Source organism: Neolamprologus brichardi, chromosome 3 (genome assembly GCF_056152115.1).
Source record: "Neolamprologus brichardi isolate AB-2024 chromosome 3, ASM5615211v1, whole genome shotgun sequence".
NCBI classification, from domain to species: domain Eukaryota; kingdom Metazoa; phylum Chordata; class Actinopteri; order Cichliformes; family Cichlidae; genus Neolamprologus; species Neolamprologus brichardi.
This window is the reverse complement of record NC_142106.1, coordinates 56,868,474-56,892,502: the sequence shown is the minus strand read 5'-3', so window position 1 is coordinate 56,892,502 and position 24,029 is coordinate 56,868,474. Positions and strand designations below refer to the sequence as shown.

At 40.8% G+C, this 24,029-nt stretch overlaps 1 protein-coding gene across 1 annotated transcript in view; it reads left to right on the top strand.

The window, feature by feature from the left end:
* Positions 1–23,448, top strand: part of LOC102776271 (protein NLRC3-like) — a 283,171-nt gene extending 259,723 nt beyond the window's left edge. The window contains exons 7-13 of the mRNA XM_087837996.1: positions 10,346–10,685; positions 12,441–12,614; positions 12,828–13,001; positions 13,178–13,351; positions 16,345–16,518; positions 21,939–21,985; positions 22,134–23,448. Of these exons, the coding sequence (XP_087694122.1) occupies positions 10,346–10,685; positions 12,441–12,614; positions 12,828–13,001; positions 13,178–13,351; positions 16,345–16,518; positions 21,939–21,985; positions 22,134–22,669 (1,619 nt within the window). The 3' untranslated portion in view covers positions 22,670–23,448. The remainder of the gene's footprint in view (positions 1–10,345; positions 10,686–12,440; positions 12,615–12,827; positions 13,002–13,177; positions 13,352–16,344; positions 16,519–21,938; positions 21,986–22,133) is intronic.
* Positions 23,449–24,029: the final 581 nt, after the last annotated feature.

Sequence of the window (24,029 nt, the reverse complement as noted above, 5' to 3'; positions counted from 1 at the left end):
ATATTAGATCTGCACATCTGCTTTAATACAGATGCTTAAAAAGGTTAAAGTCCTGACTTTGAGTCTCCACTGTGAGTAGCTCAGCAGCTCTGAGAACTCTCTAAAGTTTTCTTCATCCTGATCACCATCTTCACTCTGTTGGAGCGTCCATGAGTGTCACTGAGTGTTCTCAGTAAAGTTTGTTTGAAGGAAAAACACCATCAGTCTGTGAAGTCGTGTGGAAATGTAGAGAGTCTGTGAGCTGCATTCACAAACAGGTTGGATCACTCTGAATGACAGCGATTAGAGGAGGTTCTTCCATCAGTACCAAGCTCTGCTGATTTTCATTAATAAAACTTCAACCTGCTCAGTGAAAAACAGAGTGAAATCAGACAAGACTGAGTCCACTTTTAACTTTGTTTCGTCACATTTAACAGGAACTCATCTGAAGATCAGCCTCCTCCCTGTAAGGGGAAAATTCTTATCAAGTCTCCACCTGTCCTGTCTCAGGTGAAGCCCCGCCTCCTTCCAGGAATCACCTGTGTGTCCGTGTTTAGTGTGCAGCTGTGGAGCTTGTTGTTGGTGTGTGAAGAAACTGTAAGTTTGCTTTGTTTCCTCCTTTAACAGTTTGTCTTTAGGAACTTTACTGTTTGTTCAGCTCATGTTTGATTTCTTCACACAACAAACTGTGTGTGTTTGTATTTCCGGTCTCTCCATTAAAGTCAGTGTGTAATGTTTTCCTGGCTAACATCAGCTGTGTGCAGCTTAGTTCAGCACAAATCTGCCGCTCCATAGTTCACGGTAACGGACTCACAGCTGGACCAACGAGGCCGAGTGTGTCCGCCACTCTGAGCTACGTTCGTGTTTGTGTACTTGTAGTTTGTACTTTGTGAGTTCACTCAGAGCCCACAGAGGACGCAGCGTACGTGATGACGTCACAGCCCTTTACCTCCTTTACTGTCACTGTGATTAATATTTACACACGAGACACCTGCAGAGCTCTGACGCTAAGCTAGCCACACAGCATGCTAACGCTAAGCTAACACTAAGCTAACGCTAAGCTAACACTAAGAGTTCTTACAGACACGAGTTAAAAAGCTGCTTTTAGTTTGTGATCAGAGTCCAGGACTGAGAGCAGCAGCAGAGCTGATGGATGATGAATTACTGGATGGAAGAAGCTTCTCATTAGCAGTAAATCAGTGTGTGTGCAGTTCTCTGCAAACTCAGCAGGAAGAATTAGTGTGAAGCTTTAACTCTGCTGATCCTCTTTGAATCATGGATCAGCTGAAATGTTTAAAATGTTGTTCACACGTGTTGAACTGACTGAAGCTTCCAGTCACAGTGAATCAGTGTGTGTCAGTGAATGCATCGTGTGTGCTTCAGGCTCCATCTAGTGGACTGACAGTAGAGCAGCTGATGGCAGCTTCCTCTGCCTCACACTGCTGTCTGACTGCATTCAGCTGACACTGAGATGAAGCAGGAAAGAAGCATCTGATATTTGGACAGCACACATGATGGAAAGGAGGATTTCAGTTGATGTGCACATGAATGATTTGTGTTTCCTCTGCAGGTGAAGGTAGAAAGTGTGTGTGAGCTGATGTGAATTGAGCAGCATGGATCAGTGTGAGGACAGAGAGGAGGGAGTCCCTCCCTCTAAAAGCACTCTGTGTGGGGAACATGAGAGCCAGACCAAAGCTCAGAGGTGAGATGACCATCTCTAACTGTCCATGACTCTTCTCCATGTCACAGCTCAGCACTCACATCACTGCTCCATCATTATTCACAGGAACCAGCCTGGACCTCCACCCAGCTCTGGGTCCTATGAAAGTAACTCAGTCAAAGATGTCATTAAGAGATTTGAGCAAAGACAGTCAGCTGAGAAAAGGTAAGCTAACACCAATAATATCAGCTGATATGTGATGAGAATTTTACTGAAGATTTATAACTTTTTCAGGATCCATCAGAGACTCAAACCTGGACCTCCACCCAGCTCTGTGTCTGCTGCAGAGAGGTGAGCTGTTAGTAACATGAACTCTTTGATTAAACTGCTCGATGTTGTTGGATATAAACTGCAGTACAAACATGTCATTCCCTCAGTCCCATTTAAACTGTCTTTTAAAACAAGCCTTTGGTTTTTAAACAACTGAAAATCCACTTCAGCAAACAGGAAGTGATCAGAGCGTCCACTTCCTGTCAGGCCCTGCAAACATTTCATATTGAAGAAAAGTAGTTGATATCTCACATTTTTACTCCACCACATTCAACCATTTTGACATTTTAGGCTACAGCATGAAACTCTTGTCACATGACTCCTGTTATGTTATAGAGTCATGTGACCACCAGGGAGGGATTTGTATGGATGTGTGTGAAACACATTCAAATCAATCTGATTCATCAATGGAAACATTTTTGGTGTAAAATGCACCAACACTGAAAATGCTGAAGATAAAAACACAACAAATGAAATATGAACAAATTGAGGCTTTGAATACACGTGTGTGTGTTTGAGACAAAGAGATAAATGATTGTGTGTCTGTCCTATTGCTGCATGAGGATTTTATTGTAGATTTTGTGCGTGTACGTTTTTGACCACGAAGGTGTTGAAAGGGCGTAAAACAGTTGGAGGCACAAGAGTAAACACTAGTGCTGTCAGTAGATTAAAAAATGACTAATTAATGACACAATTTTCTGTCATTAATCGTGATTAATTACAATTACTTGATCAATAGCTGCAGTTACATTTTTCCAACTTTATATTTAAGCCTGTAACAGACGTTTACACCATATAATGAAGTAAATGCAGAATAAACACAAAGAATGTTAAACGCTTCAATTCAAAGAGACTTTGAATAGTTTTCTTCAGTCTTTAACTCAGCTTCTCTTCTGTAAATACAACTTTGTAACAAACATATATACTAAAAGGTAAGTATGCACTAATTTATAATAATTTATAATCTATATTACTGCTGTTAATGAAAATGTTTAATCAGACTCATCACAGGGTTACTGTGGATTAATTTGGATTAATCACGATTAAATATCATTTTTAATGTAAACGAATCAAATTTCATTTCATGATCAAACAGACTCGAGAGAAAAGGGCAAATTTACACACTTAACATGTTTATTGAACGACTCTGTAAACATTGATTAACCTCCTGAATGAGCCGACCCCCCCAGGGACAGTCCTGCATGCTAATGATGGGCTCTGCTCTGTACGTGCATGATTCTGTCAGCCACAAACTCCTCAGCTGATCCTGAATCTGAGCCCATCTTTAAAACAATCATTTTCTTCACAAGTCTGTGGAGGTGGCACTGATCATGCAGCAGTCTAACACACTCTGTCACTCTTCTTCAAGTCTTTGACACGAGGAACCAAAACTATGTTATTAACAATATTAACAGGTCTGCAGTTTGTCCACTTGGCAGTTGTGTCATCAGTGCTTTGCATTATTGTGATATTTTAAGCTGGAAGTGCTTCGGTGAAAAGAAAATTCCTTCTGTCACAATGTGCAGAATCCTTCATGTTGGTCGGCTGGTCCGTCTTGTTATTTTTTTAATACTCAAACTTTCCATCGAGAGGTCAGTGTGTGTTTATCATCTTCCATATTGAGCTGATTGGTTCAGCTGCCCGTCACTAACAGATGTGCTGCACATCTGCACGTGTGCAAAGGTAACTCTACTGCCTGAAGTGCGTTGATAGAAACATTTCAGGGATTTTGAGTCGTTCTGCACTCCAGATGTGTCGTGTTAAAGATTTTTATCATGTTAATCATGATAACAGATGAACCCCCTAACCCTAACCCTACATGTTAATTTTGACAGCACTGGTAAATCCTTTTTAATGTTCTTTTGTCAGATCATTGATTAGACTCGACTCCAAATACGAGACTCAGAAAACTCAAATGAAAACTCAAATAAACCAATGAGAAAAGGACTTCTTGTGTGTAGAATGAAAACATATGGAAGTCGTCAGGTTTCAAACACTCGATGAATCTACTGCACAGTTACATTCAGGGACCTTTGACCTAATATATGAATATAATAACATATAAATAGCTGCAACTTGTATCTTTACTGAAGCTCAGTATTTGACACAGAGTTCACTCACATGTGATGTGACAATAGAAGTGCTTTGATTTGAGAGTTCAAACTCACTGCTGTAATAACTTATAATGATTAGTATAATAACTATAATATTGTCCATCTCATATTTACACTGACTTTAGTCTCATGAACAACTATTTGTTATTTACTAGCTAATCTTATATGACTGTTCAGTACAGATATGAAGCCCAACAACACTGCTACAAACAGGAGGATTTAGTGTTTGTGTTATTACGAGTGCTAAACAAGAAGAGTTCCAGATGGTACAGTGGACACATGTGTGACTGCTGTGATTAAAGCATCTTTCTTTCAGCTTAACGAGTGAACCGTCAGCTCGTTCAAACACACGTTAAAGTCCGTTTGGCTCGACACCACCGAACAGAGGCAGCAATATAACAGAGCTAACATTAACAGTGCAGTGAATCCTGCTTGTGCCGTGATATTCAGGACTGCAAACCGAGCAGCATCACTGACTTTCAGCTTGTTGTGTTTGTGGATATATGACTGACTTTAATTATCCATGAAATCATCACATTCTCTGTAAGATTAAAGTCAACTATTGAACAGCGTATATTTTGAAGTAAAGGCTTTAAAACCAAGTTAGTACAAACATCGCTGATTTACACCCACACCCACATCCTGGGAGCGTGGGAAAGGGGCATACCTTCTTTTATTGTTTTATGATAGGATAAACGTATCTATGTCTGTTTTACTCTAAGTGCCTTTTGTTTAGATGAACTGCTGGACTTCCAGACCAGCAGTTTTAGGGAAGTCTTCATGGGGTCACACTTTGACCCCCCCCACACACACACACACATATACGAAACCACATCCCAATGTAATGAACAAACACACCCACCGATGTATATAAATAAAGACCAGGGCAGTGGCAGGGCGCGAGTCTCGGAGCCCTCACTTCTGTGCGAGTGTTCTGTGACTGCCCTTGCTGCAAGTAAAAACTGTGTGTTTCTCCTCTCTGATTCGAAGCTGAAGAAGTGTCTTAGAATACATCTTTTGACACCTTGTGTTGCCTCGTCCACCTTCCTTTTGTTTTCTGTCCACATTACCACACTTAGAGAGACAAACTGTCACTTCTTATTTTTCTTATTACCACAGACAGCACACATGATGGAAAGGAGGATTTGAGTTGATGTGCACATGAATGATTTGTGTTTCCTCTCAATCATGTTTAATTTCAGGTCAGCTCTGTTTCACACACATGTTCATATGTGAAGCGGTGTGTGTAGGAGTGTTTCCACAAACACAGCAGTCAGGGTGTAAAGAATGTAGGAGTAGTGATGGTAAATTTGATTCTTTTTACTGAATCGAGTTTTAATGAGTCACTCACCAAAGTGAATCGGGTTTTTTGAGTCATTTGATTCACTGAGTCAGTTGACCAGAGAGTGCAAAAAATGTACATTTTCACTCAAACTTAATTTGTTTCTCTTTTCATGTAAATCCCACTGCTAAGATGAATGATTCTAAAAAAATCAACTATTTTATAGAGCAAAAAAGAGCAAAAACATTTCTAAAATTAAGCAATTTTTGGACTTGTGCTTCTGTAGAGCGAGTGCATCAGCTCCAGCCTGTGTGCAGCACTTAGTGCCTTTAAGTACAGCTGATGTTTGTCTGCTGTAATAGAGGAGAAACAGCTCATTAGGATCAACAGCAACCTGAGAATATCTCCAAGGACCAGAGTTACCCCATCATCAGATAATTATATTGGAACTGTTATATGACAATGTCTTCTTGACACCATGTTCCTGACTGCAGAGCAGATTTAGAAACCTCATGTCAAACTGGTGCCAGTATAATCTTGATAAAAAGTAGTTTGAGTGTTGACTTCATATTACATTTTTCATATACTTCAGCTGATTTTAAGTTTTCTGGTTGTTTTCTAATTGTTCCTGGATCAGAGACTCCCTGTCAGACCGTGTTCAGTGGGGGCTTCATCTTTCCTCAGCCTTAACACCAGCTCTCCACAAGGCTGCCCCCTACTGTATTTTATTCATTATTGATTCTTTACCATTCAGTGTGTGATGTTATTCTCACCACAGAATAATCCATCCAGAAAAGTCAGTCAGAAGTAAAATCTAAATAATCCAGAATAAACATGTAATCTGCTGTGAAATATATTAAATAAGTAAAAAATAAAGTGTGGTGAGACCGTGATTCATGTTCTCTCATGACTTACAGGTCAAAGATGGAGGCGTCTGTTAAGGAGCAGCTGCTGGGCATGCTGGATGATTTGGGAAAAAAGGAGCTTGACCGTTTCCACTGGCACCTGCAGAAGGGAGGTGATTTCACGCCCATCAAAAAGAGCCGCCTGGAGAAAGCAAGCAGAACGAGAACAGTGGATCTCATGGTGGAAACATATACTACTGACCATGTGATGGAGGTGGCGGGGTTGATTTTAAAGAAGATGAAAAAAGGTCAGTCAGAGAAAAAATAAACAGTCAGTGTGTTAGGAAGACACAACATTCTCATAATTTATTGTATATATTGAACTTAGTTTTCTCTTTCCTCCTCAAATAACCTTTGAGTATACACATCCAGTAATGCATATACTCTTATATATTGTACATATATTTATTACTTTCAGATTTAGCCATTCTTATATTTTGCTTGTTTTACGTTATTGTATTTTGCACAACTCTGTTGCTTGTGAAGCTCGCACACAAGAATTTCACTCGCATGTACTGTACCAGTGTACCTGCACATGTGATGTGACAATAAAAGTGATTTGATTTGATTTGAGTACAAATTTACATTTACATTATTTTGAATCTACACAGGTTTTGATTTTCATTTTTAAAAAGCTCATGATTTAAGGTGCACTTTCCTCCAACAGGAACTCCCTCAGCCTCATCACATCCATCAGAATCAGAAGGTAAGTATTCATCAGTCTGTCTGAAGAGACATGGATGAGGCAGAAACACATGAACTCTGAGCTGACCAATCAGAGCTCTGATCAGAAATAGTCAAACAAATCATGCTTTAGGAAAGTTATACAATGACTTCATAAAACATTTAAACCTTCACTCTTTCCAAATCAGTGCAACATGGTCCAGCCCTAACTATATGCTTTAGCAAAAAGGAAAGTTTGAAGCCTAATCTTAAAAGTAGAGATAGTGTCTGTCTCCTGAATCCAAACTGGAAGCTGGTTCCACAGAAGAGGGGCCTGAAAACTGAAGGCTCTGCCTCCCATTCTACTTTTAAATACTCTAGGAACAACAAGTAGGCCTGCAGAGTGAGAGCGAAGTGCTCTAATAGGGTGATATGGTACTACAAGGTCATTAAGATAAGATGGGGCCTGATTATTTAAGACCTTGTATGTGAGGAGCAGGATTTTGAATTCTGGATTTAACAGGAAGCCAAAACAGGAGAAATCTGCTCTTTCTTTCTAGTTCCTGTCAGGACTCTTGCTGCAGCATTTTGGATTAGCTGAAGGCTTTTCAGTGAGTTTTTTGGACATCCTGATAATAATGAATTGCAGTAGTCCAGCCTGGAAGTAATAAATGCATGAACTAGTTTTTCAGCGTCACTCTGAGACAGGATATTTCTAATTTTAGAGATGTTGCACAAATGGAAGAACGCAGTCTTACATATTTGTTTAATATGTGCGTTGAAGGACATGTCCTGGTCAAAAATGACTCCAAGGTTCCTCACAGTGTTACTGGAGGCCAAGGTAATGCCATCCAGAGTAAGAATCTGGTTAGATACCATATTTCCATGATCGACCGCTGTTGAAGTAGCATTCGGGTAGCTGCTCTGCTCCATGTTGTTACAGGGAATTGAAGATGACAACAGTGGGTGGATTATATTCTATCTACATGGATAAATGTGATCTGTGCATATCGTGCGTCTGCGATGAAATCTCTCCTCCAGCCACGCTGTGGAGGATCTGTGCTGTGATAATGCTGCAGCTTTATCTACTCTACTAGAATATAATGAATCAAATACAATGAATTGTTTTAAAATTTTCAATTAAGCTCTCAAAAAACAACAAAAAGCATAAAATAAATAATATATCAGAAAAATCATCAAAAACAACTTATAGGAACAATAAAACAAAATAATTCGAAAATAATTGAACAATCAGACAAACAAATTCAACTTAATAACCAGGACCCAACTTTTTGGTGCTTATAATTCAAACGTTAAACTCAAATATAATCATATTAATAAACACCATCCAACAGGCAATACAACACTGTACCACAAAGGCAATCAAATGAAAACCACATCCTCATACCTGCAACACATAGAAATAAAGGCCTTTGAGTCTCCTGACAAATGAAAACGGTGCATGCTGTTTAAAAAAATGGTATGTTAACGTTACAGCTGCATCTTTGGGCTAAAACTCATTAAAAAAAGTTAAATTAGTGAAATCTGCCCTCTACAAAACTTATACCGAACGAGTCTGTTAACAACAGACCAAAATGCGGCAGTTCAGCTATACTCAAATTGCAGCTTGTGGTCTTAATAAGCTTTCATTAGCTGAGAGCAACGTGGCAGTGACTTACCTCCGGCCATGCTGAAAGGAGCTGTGACCCGGGCACACATGCACACGCCTACGAAGCGCACACAAACACACAAACACACACAGACTCGGATCACATAGGCAGGAGATTAAAACACAAAATTAAATATTTCACTAAACAGAGCATGTTTTGGTGAAATTCAAAATTATAACTCATATGCTACACAAACATCTAATGAGCTTTAAACAAAAGTTATTAAGATGCAAATAGATGTATATATAAGTTGTTGGCAATGTATGGACCATAGTAGACTAATCATCTCAACTACTATTTTTATTCAGAGATTATTCAGAGGTGTCAACTTAAACTCAAGTCTAAGCTGAAGAAGAAGTTCCAGTGTGTGTTTGAGGGCATCGCTAAAGCAGGAAACCCAACCCTTCTGAATCAGATCTACACAGAGCTCTACATCACAGAGGGAGGGACTGCAGAGGTCAATGATGAACATGAGGTCAGACAGATTGAAACAGCATCCAGGAAACCACACAGACCAGAAACAACAATCAGACAAGAAGACATCTTTAAAGACACACCTGGAAGAGATGAACCAATCAGAACAGTGCTGACAAAGGGAGTGGCTGGCATTGGGAAAACAGTCTTGACACAGAAATACAGCCTGGACTGGGCTGAAGACAAAGCCAACCAGGACATCCAGTTCATGTTTCCATTCACTTTCAGAGAGCTGAATGTGCTGAAAGAGGAAAAGTTCAGCTTGGTGGGACTTGTTCATCACTTCTTTACTGAAACCAAAGAAGCAGGAAGCAGCTTTGAAGACTTCCAGGTTGTGTTCATCTTTGATGGTCTGGATGAGTGTCGACTTCCTCTGGACTTCCACAAAACTACAATCCTAACTGACCCTAGAGAGTCCACCTCAGTGGATGTGCTGCTGATAAACCTCATCAGGGGGGAACTGCTTCCCTCTGCTCGCCTCTGGATAACCACACGACCTGCAGCAGCCAATCAGATCCCTCCTAAATGTGTTGGCATGGTGACAGAGGTCAGAGGGTTCACTGACCCACAGAAGGAGGAGTACTTTAGGAAGAGATTCAGAGATGAGGAGCAGGCCAGCAAGATGATCTCCCACATCAAGACATCACGAAGCCTCCACATCATGTGCCACATCCCAGTCTTCTGCTGGATCACTGCTACAGTTCTGGAGGATGTGCTGGAAACCAGAGAGGGAGGAGAGCTGCCCAACACCCTGACTGAGATGTACATCCACTTCCTGGTGGTTCAGGCCAAAGTGAAGAAGGTCAAGTATGAAGGAGGAGCTGAGACAGATCCACACTGGAGTCAAGAGAGCAGGAAGATGATTGAGTCTCTGGGAAAACTGGCTTTTGATCAGCTGCAGAAAGGAAACCTGATCTTCTATGAATCAGACCTGACAGAGTGTGGCATCGATATCAGAGCAGCCTCAGTGTACTCAGGAGTGTTCACACAGATCTTTAAAGAGGAGAGAGGACTGTACCAGGACAAGGTGTTCTGCTTCATCCATCTGAGTGTTCAGGAGTTTCTGGCTGCTCTTCATGTCCATCTGACCTTCATCAACTCTGGACTCAATCTGCTGGAAGAACAACAAACAACCTCCATGATGTTTAAACTATCTTTCCATCAGAGTGCTGTGAAGAAGGCCTTACAGAGTCCAAATGGACACCTGGACTTGTTCCTCCGCTTCCTCCTGGGTCTTTCACTGCAGACCAATCAGATTCTCCTACGAGGTCTGCTGACACAGACAGGAAGTAGCTCACAGACCAATCAGAAAACAGTCCAGTACATCAAGAAGAAGCTCAGTGAGAATCTGTCTGCAGAGAAAAGCATCAATCTGATCCACTGTCTCAATGAACTGAATGATCGTTCTCTAGTGGAGGAGATCCAACAGCACAGGACTTCAGGAAGTCTCTCCACAGGTAAACTGTCTCCTGCTCAGTGCTCAGCTCTGACCTTCATCTTACTGTCATCAGAAGAAGATCTGGATGAGTTTGACTTCAAGAAATACTCTACTTCAGAGAAGGCTCTTCTGAGAATGCTGCCAGTGGTCAAAGCCTCCAACAAAGCTCTGTAAGTAATCATGTTGTCATCGCTTCATTGTTAAAATCATGGGAAATAAATCAGAAATGCTGAGTTCAAAGAGCACTGTAACATTTTTTTTTAAATAGTGAATTAAATGATCATCAGTCACTCAGTAAATATATGGTAGTTTTAATGTTTCAATCCAGCATTTCTCAAACACACTTTGTTCTGTAACTCTTATCAGAGGACAATCCAGACCCAGCCTATAAGAACATGAGCTCTGATGCTTCAGCCCCTCTTACAGGTTTATTATCCTCAGCTTGTTCACTTGTCTCCAACTCCAGGAGTTTGGTTGTTTTATCCTAAAGAACAAACTTGCCAGACTTCACCTACATCTTTTTATGATGTTCGTAATTTAAGTTCAAGTTTGTATCTCACTTTCAGTGCACGCTCTCCCTTTTTAAATATAAATCTCTGCTGTGCTGTCATGTTTTCATCCCGTATGGAGGGACAACTTTGGTCTTCATTACTGAAATTGCCTCTAAGGTCGTGTTTCTTGTCAGTAACCATATGTAATTGTAAGGCTTCCATAACCAGTGTTACCACAGAATTACAGTGGGTTCACTCTGGTTCCTCTACAGTTTCCTCCCACTGTCCACAGACATGCAGTTAGATTACCTGGTGATCTAAACTTCATGCAGGTGTGAGTGAGAGTGGTTGTCTGTCCATCTGTGGGGTTAGTGGGGTGGGGTGGCTGTTCCTCAGGTGGCAGAGCAGGTCAGCCACTAATCAGAAGGTCGGTGGTTCGATCCCAGGCTGCCTCCTGGCTCCTTGGGCAAGATATTAACCCCATGTTTGCCTACTGCTGGTGGTCAGAGGGCCCGGTGGCGCCAGTGTCCAGCAGCCTCGCCTCTGTCAGTGCGCCAGGGCAGCTGTGGCTACAATGTAGCTGCCATTGCCAGTGTGTGAATGTGTGTGTGAATGGGTGAATGACTGAATGTAGTGTAAAGCGCTTTGGGGTCCTTAGGGACTGAGTAAAGCACTATACAAATGCAGGCCATTTACCATTTAGTGGAAGAGACTGGATGGATCTCTGCTTTGTCTTTGATATATCCTGACAGCAAACATTCTCCATGAAGTCTGCATTTTCAATTCAATTCAATTTTATTTATATAGCGCCAAATCACAACAAAAGTTGCCCCAAGGCGCTTCATAGATACATAGAAAAACCCAACAATCATATGACCCCCTATGAGCAAGCACTTTGGCGACAGTGGGAAGGAAAAACTCCCTTTTAACAGGAAGAAACCTCCGGCAGAACCAGGCTCAGGGAGGGGCGGGGCCATCTGCTGTGATTGGTTGGGGTGAGAGAAGGAAGACATGACTTCAGCTCATTTCCTTTATACGCACCTTTAACAGGAAGAGTTTTATACAGCTAGTGTTTAAAATCCAGTGTTCCTCACAATACACAGGTAATGAGCATAATGATTATTGAATTAGTAAAATTTTCTAAAATAATTGTTTTAGTTAGTATTGTATGATAGTGTACACAGAATTATTAGCTCAGGAGGTAGAGTGGTCGCACGATGATCGTAAGGTCATTGGTCGAATCCACCGAATATCAACACTGTGGTACCCCTGAGCAAGGTACCATCAAGGTACCAATCATGTGCACTGGATTGGTAGCACTCATAGTCTCATAGGTTTAAAAAAAAATAAAAGGTTCAACATATAAACAAATTTGATTTGATCACACATATTGTTTGTTTTTTTTTTGTTTTGTATTTTCCCTTTCTCTCTCAGACTGAGCAGCTGTAACGTCTCAGAGGAAGGCTGTGAAAATTTGTTGTCAGTCGTCAGCTCCCAGTCCTGTAGTCTGAGAGATCTGGACCTGAGTACCGACAGCCTGAAGGCTTCAGCAGTAAAGCTTCTGTCTGCTGCAGTGGAGAGTCCACACGCCAAACTGAATCTTCTGAGGTCAGATCAATTTGTATTCTGTTTACTTCTGTTTGTTTATGTGTTTGATGTTTGTTTTTGTTTATGTCTTTATCCAGTTATCCTTGTTTCATAGCATTTTTATTCATTTCCAAGTTAAAGTGAAGTTTCACTAACCTGCTCAGCACAAGACAATAAGCTATTGCACCCTGATTACACTTTAACAACAATCTTTATTCATGTTTTTATCTTCAGACTTAACATCTGTGAACTCTCAGAGGAAAACTGTGAAGCTCTGTCCTCAGTTCTCAGCTCGCAGTCCTCTAGTCTGACAGAGCTGGACCTGAGTATCAGAAAGCTTCAGGATTCAGGAGTGAAGCTTCTGTCTGCTGGACTACAACGTTTAAATTGTAAACTGAATACTCTGAGGTCAGATCAGAAAACATTTTGTTTTTAGAATTATTAATTAAAGTTCATCCATATGATGTTATATCTTAGTATGTTTATGTTTACTTTAAAAATAGAAAGTCAAGATTTAATTTTGTGAAATGTATTAACAAACTCTACATGAGTATTTGTTGTATAGACTGTCTTTTATTTTTCAGACTGAGTGGCTGTAACCTGTCAGAGAGAAGCTGTGAAGCTCTGTCCTCAGTCCTCAGCTCCCAGTCCTCCAGTCTGAGAGAGCTGGACCTGAGTAACTCTGACCTGCAGGATTCAGGAGTGAAGCTTCTGTCCTCTGGACTAAAGAGTTCACAGTGTGCAGTGGAAACTCTCAGGTCAGGATTCAAACTTTTCCACAGATGATCATTTGAAATGTGATTTATATTATTGTATAAACAGGTAACTTTTATACAGCTGTCAAGTGAACTTTTATTTACATTTGAGCGGATAATTGGACTCTGAATTACTAAAAGTTGTTATAGTCATGTCTTTGTTTATTTAAAAAAAATACTTCATGTACTGCCTAATTTAAAGATTTAGGCTCCTTTGGGCCCATAATATATATATTTGATTTCTTTGTGAATGAAATTAGGAGGATATTGGCGACTTCTGATTGGTTCGCTGTTTGTTTTTTATTCACAGTACTTACTTAATTTTAAAGGCTGATTTCTCAAAATGAGATGTTTATCTTTTCTTCTACAACACTTGGAGCCACCAAATCTTCTTGCTTGATTTATTCATTACAGTTTTATTTTAAAGAATATTAGACTCGTAACATAATATATTTATTTCACTTCTTCTTGAAAGAAAGAAAGGGATGACTGGGTGAGCTCCAGTGGTTCATCCCAGCAGAGAGAGCGGCACACTGGGCTGCAAATGATCACAGTAGTAATGGCCATAGTTTGATAAAACAGGCAGTCTTACCCTGTAGATAATACAGGGTTCCGGTGCCGATGTGGGGGAAGGGACTCGCCCGGTACTAACTACATACTACTAACTACCTCATCCAGATGTCTTCCCTACTAACCCTGATAAGAAGTAACTGCAGTAGCCTTATAGGTCAAATCAGTTTCACCTGTTAAAGGTAGCTCCACTATTAATGGTGTCACTTGTTATTTCTGGGATGAGTTTAGTAGCCTGAACAGCTGCTTAAAGGAAAGGTTATTTTTATTATTATCATTATTTAATTATTAAGTCTGGGGGAACCTGCAAGAGCCGTTTGCACAAAGAATAATACTCAGACTTTTAGGTTTTATCGTTTTACACAAGGTTTAAAAATGAATGTCCACCATTGAATTGCAGAAATTGTTATTGAGCTAATACTGATGTAGTTGTTATCTTTGGTAAGGAGAGATTGGAGGAAGAATGAGCACAGTCAGGCCTAAAGATGCTCTTAATAATAATAATGGATTGCATTTATATGGCACTTTTCGAGACCGTCAAAGACCCTTTACAATTCCACTATTCATTCACTCTCACACACTGGTGGAGGCAGCTACAGTTGTAGCCACAGCTGCCCTGGGACAGACTGACAGAAGCGAGGCTGCCATATTGCGCCATCGGCGCCTCTGGTCATCACCAGTAAGCGGTAGGTGAAGTGTCTTGCCCAAGGACAAAACGACCAAGGCAGAGAGAGCTGGCTCATCAGACAGACAAGCTCATTTTGTAATCTACTGGTTCGCTGGTCAGCACACCAGCTGACTAGCGAACCGGCTAACTAGCACACTGGCTAACTAGCACACTGGCTAACTAGCACACCGGCTAACTAGCAGTCCAGCTAACGGCAGCCACAAGCTGAAGCACGATTAAATGTAGTGGAGATATCAGGGATGACACTGGTGTGTCCGATTCACTCTTTAGCACTCCGGTCACTCCGGTGTGTCAGCCAGAACACCACTGAAGGCCAAATGATCCCAGCGTGTGGAATAAGGAGCTTAAGGTTTGGATTGAGGCACTTTATTCTTTGACTGATTGATTCTTGTGATCACGTGTGTGGTTTCTTACAAAAAGGAAGTACACAATACAGATACATGACAAATAAGATGAATAGGTAAGTTACATATCCAGTTATATGTATGTACATATATATGCATGTACATATATGTACATACATCAGTATAGCTAACATAACCATATATAAGGACAAAGATCACAGTACTATAATGCAGTAATGTTAAACACAAAGGTGTATATCTACATAAATCTATCCTATCAGTGATCAGGGTACTGTAGTATACTTCTACTACATAAACTATAGAAACTAAACGACATTAGTGTGACTGTAAGTTACCATCAGTACAGACGAACTGATGGTAGTTGGACAAAATAAAGACTTTGCAATTATTGTGAAGGGCTTCCAGTTAAACTAAGATCAGCTGATTACCTCATAACAAATTGTTTGCTACAGAATGCAGCTCCCACTCTTCATTAAGTATGTAACTCCCAGGTAACCATGGTTACCCAGCCATGCCCAGAGAGACCAACAGCTGGTGCACGTTGTAACACCGTGGCTTTCGTAGTCTCTACTTTTTCTACAGCTCATGTATTCTTCTTGTGATGGTGCGTCTTGAGGCTCATACATGCCGTCATTTGTTGATCCTAAGAACGTTCCTCAGACCGACTTCTTCAACAAAACTAATCGGCCTGAAATTTGTAGCTACTCACTTCACTGTGGCGTTTGTTAGCTTGTCTTTCTTTGGTTTATCTAGACTCCTCCCACAAGCTGATCCTACGTAGTCTGCCCAAGCCTCCCACCTCTGTTTGTTTGGGTGGTTTGTTTGCTGCCATCAGCAGCGTGTAATGCATTTAAGTGATACTTCAGATTTGAAGTACTCCAACAATAAAAAACTATAACTATAACTATAACTATAAAAATAACTTTAGTTGTATCAACACTGCCCTCTGACACTGATTACACTGAAGTCAAATCTTTATTTATCCAGTTCATCTGTAGGCTGTGCTCAGTCCATCCATTTGGTGAAATGCTGTTTAAAGGTCTTCTTGTTCTGTGAGCGTGCACAGATCCTGAAGCAGAAAGCCTGGGTTACAGAGAAATGATCATCACTGTGATGATGCTCATCATCTCTGACTGGGATTTGAGGTTTTGTCAAAGCAGCAAAGAAAGCCTGGCTATGTTGGACTGGGTGTGGAAGCAGCTCCCAGCTTGAGTTCAGGAGACAGACACCCTCTCTACTTTGAAGATCAGCTTCAAACTTTCCTTTTTGATAAAGCTTATAGTTAGAGCTGGATCAGGTGACCCTGAACCATCCCTTAGTTATGCTGCCACAGAGATGGATAACAGACGGATTGTTGTTTTGTGTGTCTGCAGTCTGTCAGGTTGTCTGATCACAGAGGAAGGCTGTACTTCTCTGGCCTTAGCTCTGAGCTCCAACCCCTCCCATCTGAGAGAGCTGGACCTGAGCTACAATCATCCAGATGTTTCAGGAATGAAGCTGCTGTCGGCTGGACTGAAGGATCCAGGCTGGAGACTGGACACTCTCAGGTATGAAGAATGTCTGATAGAGGAAGAAGAGCTGGAAACATTTCCTGTGTCTTCCACTCACTTCCTGTTTGTTTCCTGCAGATGAGACATGAACAATCACACATGCAGGAATATTTTCAGGGACAGACACACTAGTCTAGCTGGATAGTACGTGGATATTTATGTAGGGGTCTCCAATGAGTCTGTTTGCAGGAACATTAATGATAAGTGATAAGTCATGTTGAGAGTTTCATTAAAAGTAGACCTACAGTTAGGTCCATAAATATTTGGACAGAGACAACATTTTGTAACTTTAGATACACTTTATCAGGTCACAGGTATACTATACCTGAGATAGTGGCCACTGTGTACCTAATAAAGTGTCACTCATGTGTATGTTTCCCATGATGTATGTCCACAGTCACAGTGACAGTCAGTGACACTGACAGAAGGATGAAATAAGGCTGTGAATCATTTCAATCTGTGTGTGTGACAAAGGGCCAGACAGGAGCAGCTAACATTTGGAAATGGAAGCTTATTGGAAACTCTACATTCACGGCTGAATTCACAATAGACTTGTTCTCAAGTGCACATTTAGCAGCTAATGCTAATACTGTTTTCCCTTTGCTTTCTACAACTTGAGCAGCTATTGCTAAGTAGGCCACTTTGCTCTGCTAAGGATTTGTGTGACCATGATGGAATCTCTGATAAGCTAAGCTAATGCTTCTAAGCTAATGCTATTCATGGGCCCTGTTAGAATCAATATTTCATTCTCATTCTGTTGTTTGAGAACAATATTAACGTCTCACATCATTATAACACAAGAGAAAAGTATTAGCGTTAGCTACTAATGCTTATTCACTTCAAATTAGCTTTAGCTGCTAATGGGAGCCTACTTGGCATAAACCCTTCACAACGTTATAATGCAAGGGAAAAGAATCACTTATGGCAGCCTACTTAGCATTAACTCCTCGCTAATATTATGCTAATTTACATCAAATAAGCATTAGCTGCTCATATTGTTATAAGGAAAGAGAAAACGGTATTAGCATTAGCTGCTAATAATTATTCACCTCTAATTAGAATAAGCCACTAAAAGCAGCCTACTTAGCATTAACTCCTCACTTCGTTGTTACCCAACAGAAAAGAGTATTAGTATTAGCTACTATCATTTTTAATAAGTAAGACAGTGTTAGCATTATTGGATAATGTTAACTCACATTAAATTAGCATTAGCTATTTACAACAGCGTACTTAGAATTAGCCACTCACATTGTTAAAAAGTGAGGGAAAACAGTATTAGCAGTAGCGCATAATGCTAATTCACATCAACGTAGTATTAGTTAATAAGGCTAGCCTTCTTAGCATTAACTGCTCACTAATATTATGCTAATTCACATCAAATTAGCATTAGCTGCTCAAGTTGTTATAAGGAAAGAGAAAACGGTATTAGCATTAGTTGCTAATAATTATTCACCCCTAATTAGAGTTAGCCCCTAATGGCAGCCTACTTAGCATTAACTCCTGACATTGTTATAATGCAGGGGAAAAGAGTTACCATTACCGGATAATGCTAATTCACATCAAATTAGCATTAGTTAATAACGGTAGACTTCGTATCATTAGCTGCTATCATTCTTACAAAGCAAACAGTATGACCATTAGCTGTTAATCCTTTTTCATCTAAAATTAGAATTAGCCACTAATGGCGTATTGTTAAAAAGTAAGAAAAAACATTGTTAGCATAAACGGATAATGCTAATTCACCTCAAATTAGTATTAGCTAATAACGGCACCTGCTTAGCATTAGCTGGTCACATTGTTATAAGGCAAGAAAATATGGTATTAGCATTAGCTTATAATGCTTTTTCATTTAAAATTAGAATTAGCCACTAATGGCGTCCTATTTAGCATTAACTCTTCACATCACAGGGGAAAAGTTAAAATTGAATAAAAAAAGTGTTCACATTAGCTACTCGTATTGTTAAAAAGTAAGAAAAAACATTGTTAGCATAAGCGGATAATGCTAATTCACCTCAAATTAGTATTAGCTTATAACGGCAACCTACTTAGCATTAGCTCCTCACTAATGTAATGCTAATTCACATCAAATTAGCTTTAGTTTTAGCATTAGCTGCTAGCATCAGCCTACCTAGCACTAGCTGCTCACATTGTTAAAAGGGAAGAGAAAATGATATTAGCATTAGCTGGTAATAATTATTCACCCCTAATTAGAATTAGCCACTAATGGCAGCATACTTAGCATTAAATTAGACTGCTGTTATTAGCTAATGCTATTTAGAAGTAGCTGCTCACATTGTTATAAAGCAAAGGAAAACGATATGAGCATTAGGTTCTAATGCGTATTTGCCTTAAATTAGACGTAGGTGCTAATGGGGGCCTACTTAGCATTAGCAGCTCAGATGTTGTAATGCTTGGAAAAAGAGTGTTAGCATTAGCCGTTCACATTGTTATCATTAGTGCATAATGCTAATTCACATCAAATTAGCATTAGTTAATAACGGCAGCCTATTTAGCATTAGCAGATAATGTCGACCTTGGCCCACTGGAAAAGTTAAGAACTAAAGATTTAGGAGTGTAGCTCGATAGCTCTTTCTCATTTGAGAAACAAATAAATTCTGTTATTAAAACCAGCTGTAAGGTTTATATTGTTGATTGTCATTTATGTTTAGAAATATTTACTCATATTTGCTTAGAGTTTTATAATCGATTGCATGATGATAGAGGTTTGATCCTTAGTAGTCTGTAAAGACTCTGTGTGCCTTCCAGAGTGCTCTGGCATGCACACACCACTTGGGGCCATGAGAGAGGTCGTACCCTCTCTTACTAATTTATGGTGTAGGACAGGGGTCTCAAACTCAATTTAGCTGGGGGCCGCTGCAGGCAGAGTCTGGGTGAGGCTGGGCCGCATTAGGTTTTCCACAAGAAAGGCATGGTTAAAAAATTCCAATCTTCTCAAATCTCTTTATTTTTATTTTTTAACACAAAATATGAAAAATAAATAAACAAATTAAGAATTAATAAGAAAATAAATCAATCTGTAATACATAAATAAAATAATAATAAGATAATTTTAGTCAGTGAACTTGTGTGTTTTTTTTTTCAGTCTTCTATATCTGCTGTATTTAGATTGAAATGTCTGTATTAACAGTTCTATAACCTTCTTCTGAACATGAATGGAACACTGTAGAAAATGAACTGTTCTTCTGAACATGGCTTCTCTTGCCTACTCCTTGCTGCTAGAGACCTGGCAGCGTTTCCTCTCGCATAGCCGAGCCAGATTTGGCCTGAGGGAGGAAGCAGTTGCGACCCTCAGTATGTCTTGAAGATGATCATCCGTAAGTCTGGACCTGTACTTGGACTTATTGAAGTTCAAAGTGGAGAAGAGCTTTTTGCACAAGTATGTGCTACCAAAAAGGCACATGGTCCGCTTGAACATTCGGGAAAGCCGAGGGAAACTAGGGCTCAATTCTCTCAAAAACTGTCCAAGCTTGTCTGCTTTTCCACTCACCTCCCTGAACTTTGCTTTGAGTTCAGAGTTGCACTGCAGCTCAATGAGCTCCATTTGAAGCACAGAAGGGGCATCTTGCACATCAAAGGAGAAGGGGTCCGCAAAAATTTGAAAGGTGGCTCTGTGTGTCTTGAAGTCAGCAAATCTGTGATCAAATTCCTCCTGTAGCCTCAAAATGACATCAACATACTTGTCAGCACTGAATGGTGTGCCTGCATCCACGAGTGCCTTGCATGCTGGGAAATGGCAAAGGTTTGTCTGAGAGAGCTGAGCTTTCCAGAGCGCAAGTTTTGTGGAGAATGCTCTCACGTTGTCATAGGCAGCACTGACAAGTTGCCCCTGGCCTTGTAACGTCTTGTTCAGTACATTAAGCTCATGTGTTATATCAACAAGAAAAGCTAAGTCCATGAGCCATTTGGGATCAGTTAGCACAGGAACACTAACTCCATCCTTCTCCATCAAGGCTTCACTTCTGCTCTCAACTCAAAAAATCATCAGTTCATTACTTTTCTTTTATCCTGCCGCCTAAGCATCACTTTGAGAGTTAATATGAGATCTCTCTCTGTGAAAAAATAACTAAAACTCCCACTGACGTGTGTATAAATCGATATAAGTATAATGTCCCGCTGGGCAGCAACTTAAAAAAAACAACTTTTTTTGAAGTGTTGTGAACGCAGCGCGCTGGGGCGAATGTCCGCGTTTGCCCAATAGAAAGGAGGAAGCCAGCCAGGCACAGAAAAGAAAGAAACACTCCAGGGCAACGCTGCTGTAACTTTTACTCATTGAGAAATGTTTCCCTGCTTGCATCAAGCCCCGCTGGTGTCCCCTGAGATCCATATCCCACCCTGATTGGTGGGTTAATTCAGCTCCGCACACAACACTGTAAAGTGTCATACATTATCAAACTAACATTAAATTTTCATATTAAGGTGGGGGCCAAAAACTATCGTCCTGCGGGCCGCAATTGGCCCACGGGCCGCGAGTTTGAGACCCCTGGTGTAGGAGGACACCTACTCTGTGTCTGGTTAAGTATAAGAGCCCTTTGTTAGGGGGACCACTGGACTCTTAGCACCAGCTTTGGGGTCACAGGGTCACATCTGGAACACACACACACACACACACACACACACACACACACACACACACACATACCTACACTATGCACAGACTGGTACTCTTTGTTCATACCTGTGTAAGACGTCATATGTTAATGAACTTATGCATATTCATGTAACCTCAATAAAGAGCAGTGTTACGAGGGAGCAGACGAGAGCGACTGAGGTCAAGTGAAGGAACGGCGCTGTCACAGTTCTCTCCCTCGTGAATTGTCTGGTTCCAGCGGTGGGTCTGTGCTAGACGACCCATCACCAGCTTTTTCCAGCTTTTTCCACTGGTTACCAGTACGTGGTAGAATCCACTTCCAGATCTTGTTGTTTGTCTTTAAATCTCTGAATGGATTGGCTCCATCTTATCTCTCTTTAACAAAATAATCCAAGTCGAGCCCTCAGGTCTGCAGATAAGTAGCTTCTGACCAGAACTAGATGTAAAAACAGAGGTGAGCTTTATCGATCGCTGCAGCCAAACTCTGGAACAGTCGCCCTTCACATCAGGTCGTCACCAACACTCGACATTTTTAAAACCCGGTTGGAAACACATTTGTACTCTGTAGCTTTCAATTCTGACGAGTCTTTATAGTAATTACTGTGTATGTTTCCTATTTTCTCTCTACTCTGTGCAGCACTTTGGCTCAAGCTGTTTTTAAATGTGCTGATAAATAAATGTAGATTTCTTTGAATAAAACAGTGGAGCCGAGCTTTGAGCTCAGTGTGTAACAGTGTGTGTATGAGAGCCATGTAATGTCCATGTGTGCATGCTGACTGTGCTGCTCTGACCCCCCTCCTCCTTTCAGGGTGGAGCCTGCTGGAGTCCGATGGTTGAGACCAGGTCTGAGGAAGTGTAAGTGTGTTTTTAGTGGGATTCATGAAAACAAAGCAGCACACATTCAACCATCTTCATCATGTCAGGAGTCATCATCAAAGTGTCAATCAATGAACAGATGATGGATCAATAACTGCAGCTGGATTGTGTTTGTTCTCTCCATCAGATTCCTGTCAACTCACAATCGACACAAACACAGTGAACACAAAGCTCCAACTGTCTGACAACAACAGGAAGGTGACACGTGTGGAGGAGGTTCAGTCATATCCTGATCATCCAGACAGATTTGATTTTCGTGAACAGCTGCTGTGTAGAAATGGTCTGACTGGTCGCTGTTACTGGGAGGTCGAGTGGAGAGGAGACGTTTATATATCAGTGAGTTACAGAAGCATCAGAAGGAAAGGACACAGTTATGACTGTGTGTTTGGACACAATGATCAGTCCTGGAGTCTGTGGTGCTCTGATGGTGGTCCTGAGTCTGTCTGGCACAATAACATACAAACATCCATCTCCTCCTCCTCCTCCTCCTCTGTCTCTAACAGAGCAGCAGTGTATGTGGACTGTCCTGCTGGCACTCTGTCCTTCTACAGAGTCTCCTCTGACACTCTGATCCACCTCCACACCTTCAACACCACATTCACTCAAACTCTTTATCCTGGATTTAGAGTCTGGTCTCCTGATTCCTCAGTGTCCCTGTGCTGAGTGGGGTGTAAAGAGTGTCTCCTGTTACAGAAACACTCTGACTGTTGAACAGATAGTTCAGTCTGTACATGTCTGTCTCTTTCACTCACAAACACGTTTTCAGATTCATGGATTCAATCAGTTGATGTTTGAAACTCTTCTAAATGATTCCTTGTAAACTTCTTCCTCTTCAGTCACAAACAAACAGGAAGTGATGTCACATGTGTTCCTGTCCACACAGCAGAATGAGTCTATTACTGACAGTGATGTACAAACAGAGTGAGCATTTCTGAGGCCCAAAATAAACTGAGTAGTTCACTGAATGAACAATGGACTGTGAGCTCAGTTCCTTCATCATTAGTATGGATTATATATGTATATGTATTATATTAGTATCATATATATCAGGTGCTGCTGCTGCTGGTTTCAGTCATTGTGCAAATGTGCTGTTTGTAAGGTTGTAAAGCTGCAGTCAGCTGAGACTGAAGAAGTCACCTGATCAGTGAGCAAACGTTTGTGAAAACGTCCAGATGAACAGAATCAACCTTTTGGGATCAGCCAGCAATGCAGCATCATTGTTGTTCAGGTTCAGAGGTTTGCAGGAATGAACTGATGACCAGAAACAGCTGCAAAGTCCAATAAAATACCAGCTGGAGTTCAGCTGCATTTGAAGAAGTCAAAGAAAAGTAAGGATGGCAAAGGGCGATGTTTTCTTCCAAAGAACTGAAAACATGGTCGACGCCTCATTAGAAGAATAATCTGGACATTTGTGAGGAACTCTAACCAAGAAAGCAACACAAGAAAGCAACGTCAAACAGATCCAACAGACAGTTTCATGACTGGAAGTGTTGAGTGTAAAAATGCTACATTGCATTATTGCATCCTCTCACCACAGGAGGTGCTGTTGGCACCACTGATTGCTGATCAGCTGTTCTCTGATGATCTGATTGATACTGTGAATAACGGGACTCACTGAACTCTGTGACACAGTGAAGATTACAGAGTTTAACTTCAACATCTGACTGACGTCACACAGACAGAAGGATGAACCAGTGAGGCACAGAACACAGTTACTGGAGATACTGGATCAGCTCCATGTGAACCTCTGATGGAGAAGCTGCTGAGCCAGAGAAACATCAGGACATGACAGCAGCTGCACTTATCTAACAACATGTAGCAGAGCTGATCTATGTTAGAGGATCTATCACAGCAGCTGAAGCCAAAGTCCAACACTGGATAGCAGCTGAGCCTGTGCTGAGTGTAGTGTTACAGGAAAAGGGCAGAAACACTGACACTGGTAGCTCACAGTGATGCTGACTGGGGCACAGAGCTGAATGATGCAGCATCAGGACACTGTTTCAGTCTGACTGACAGAGAAACC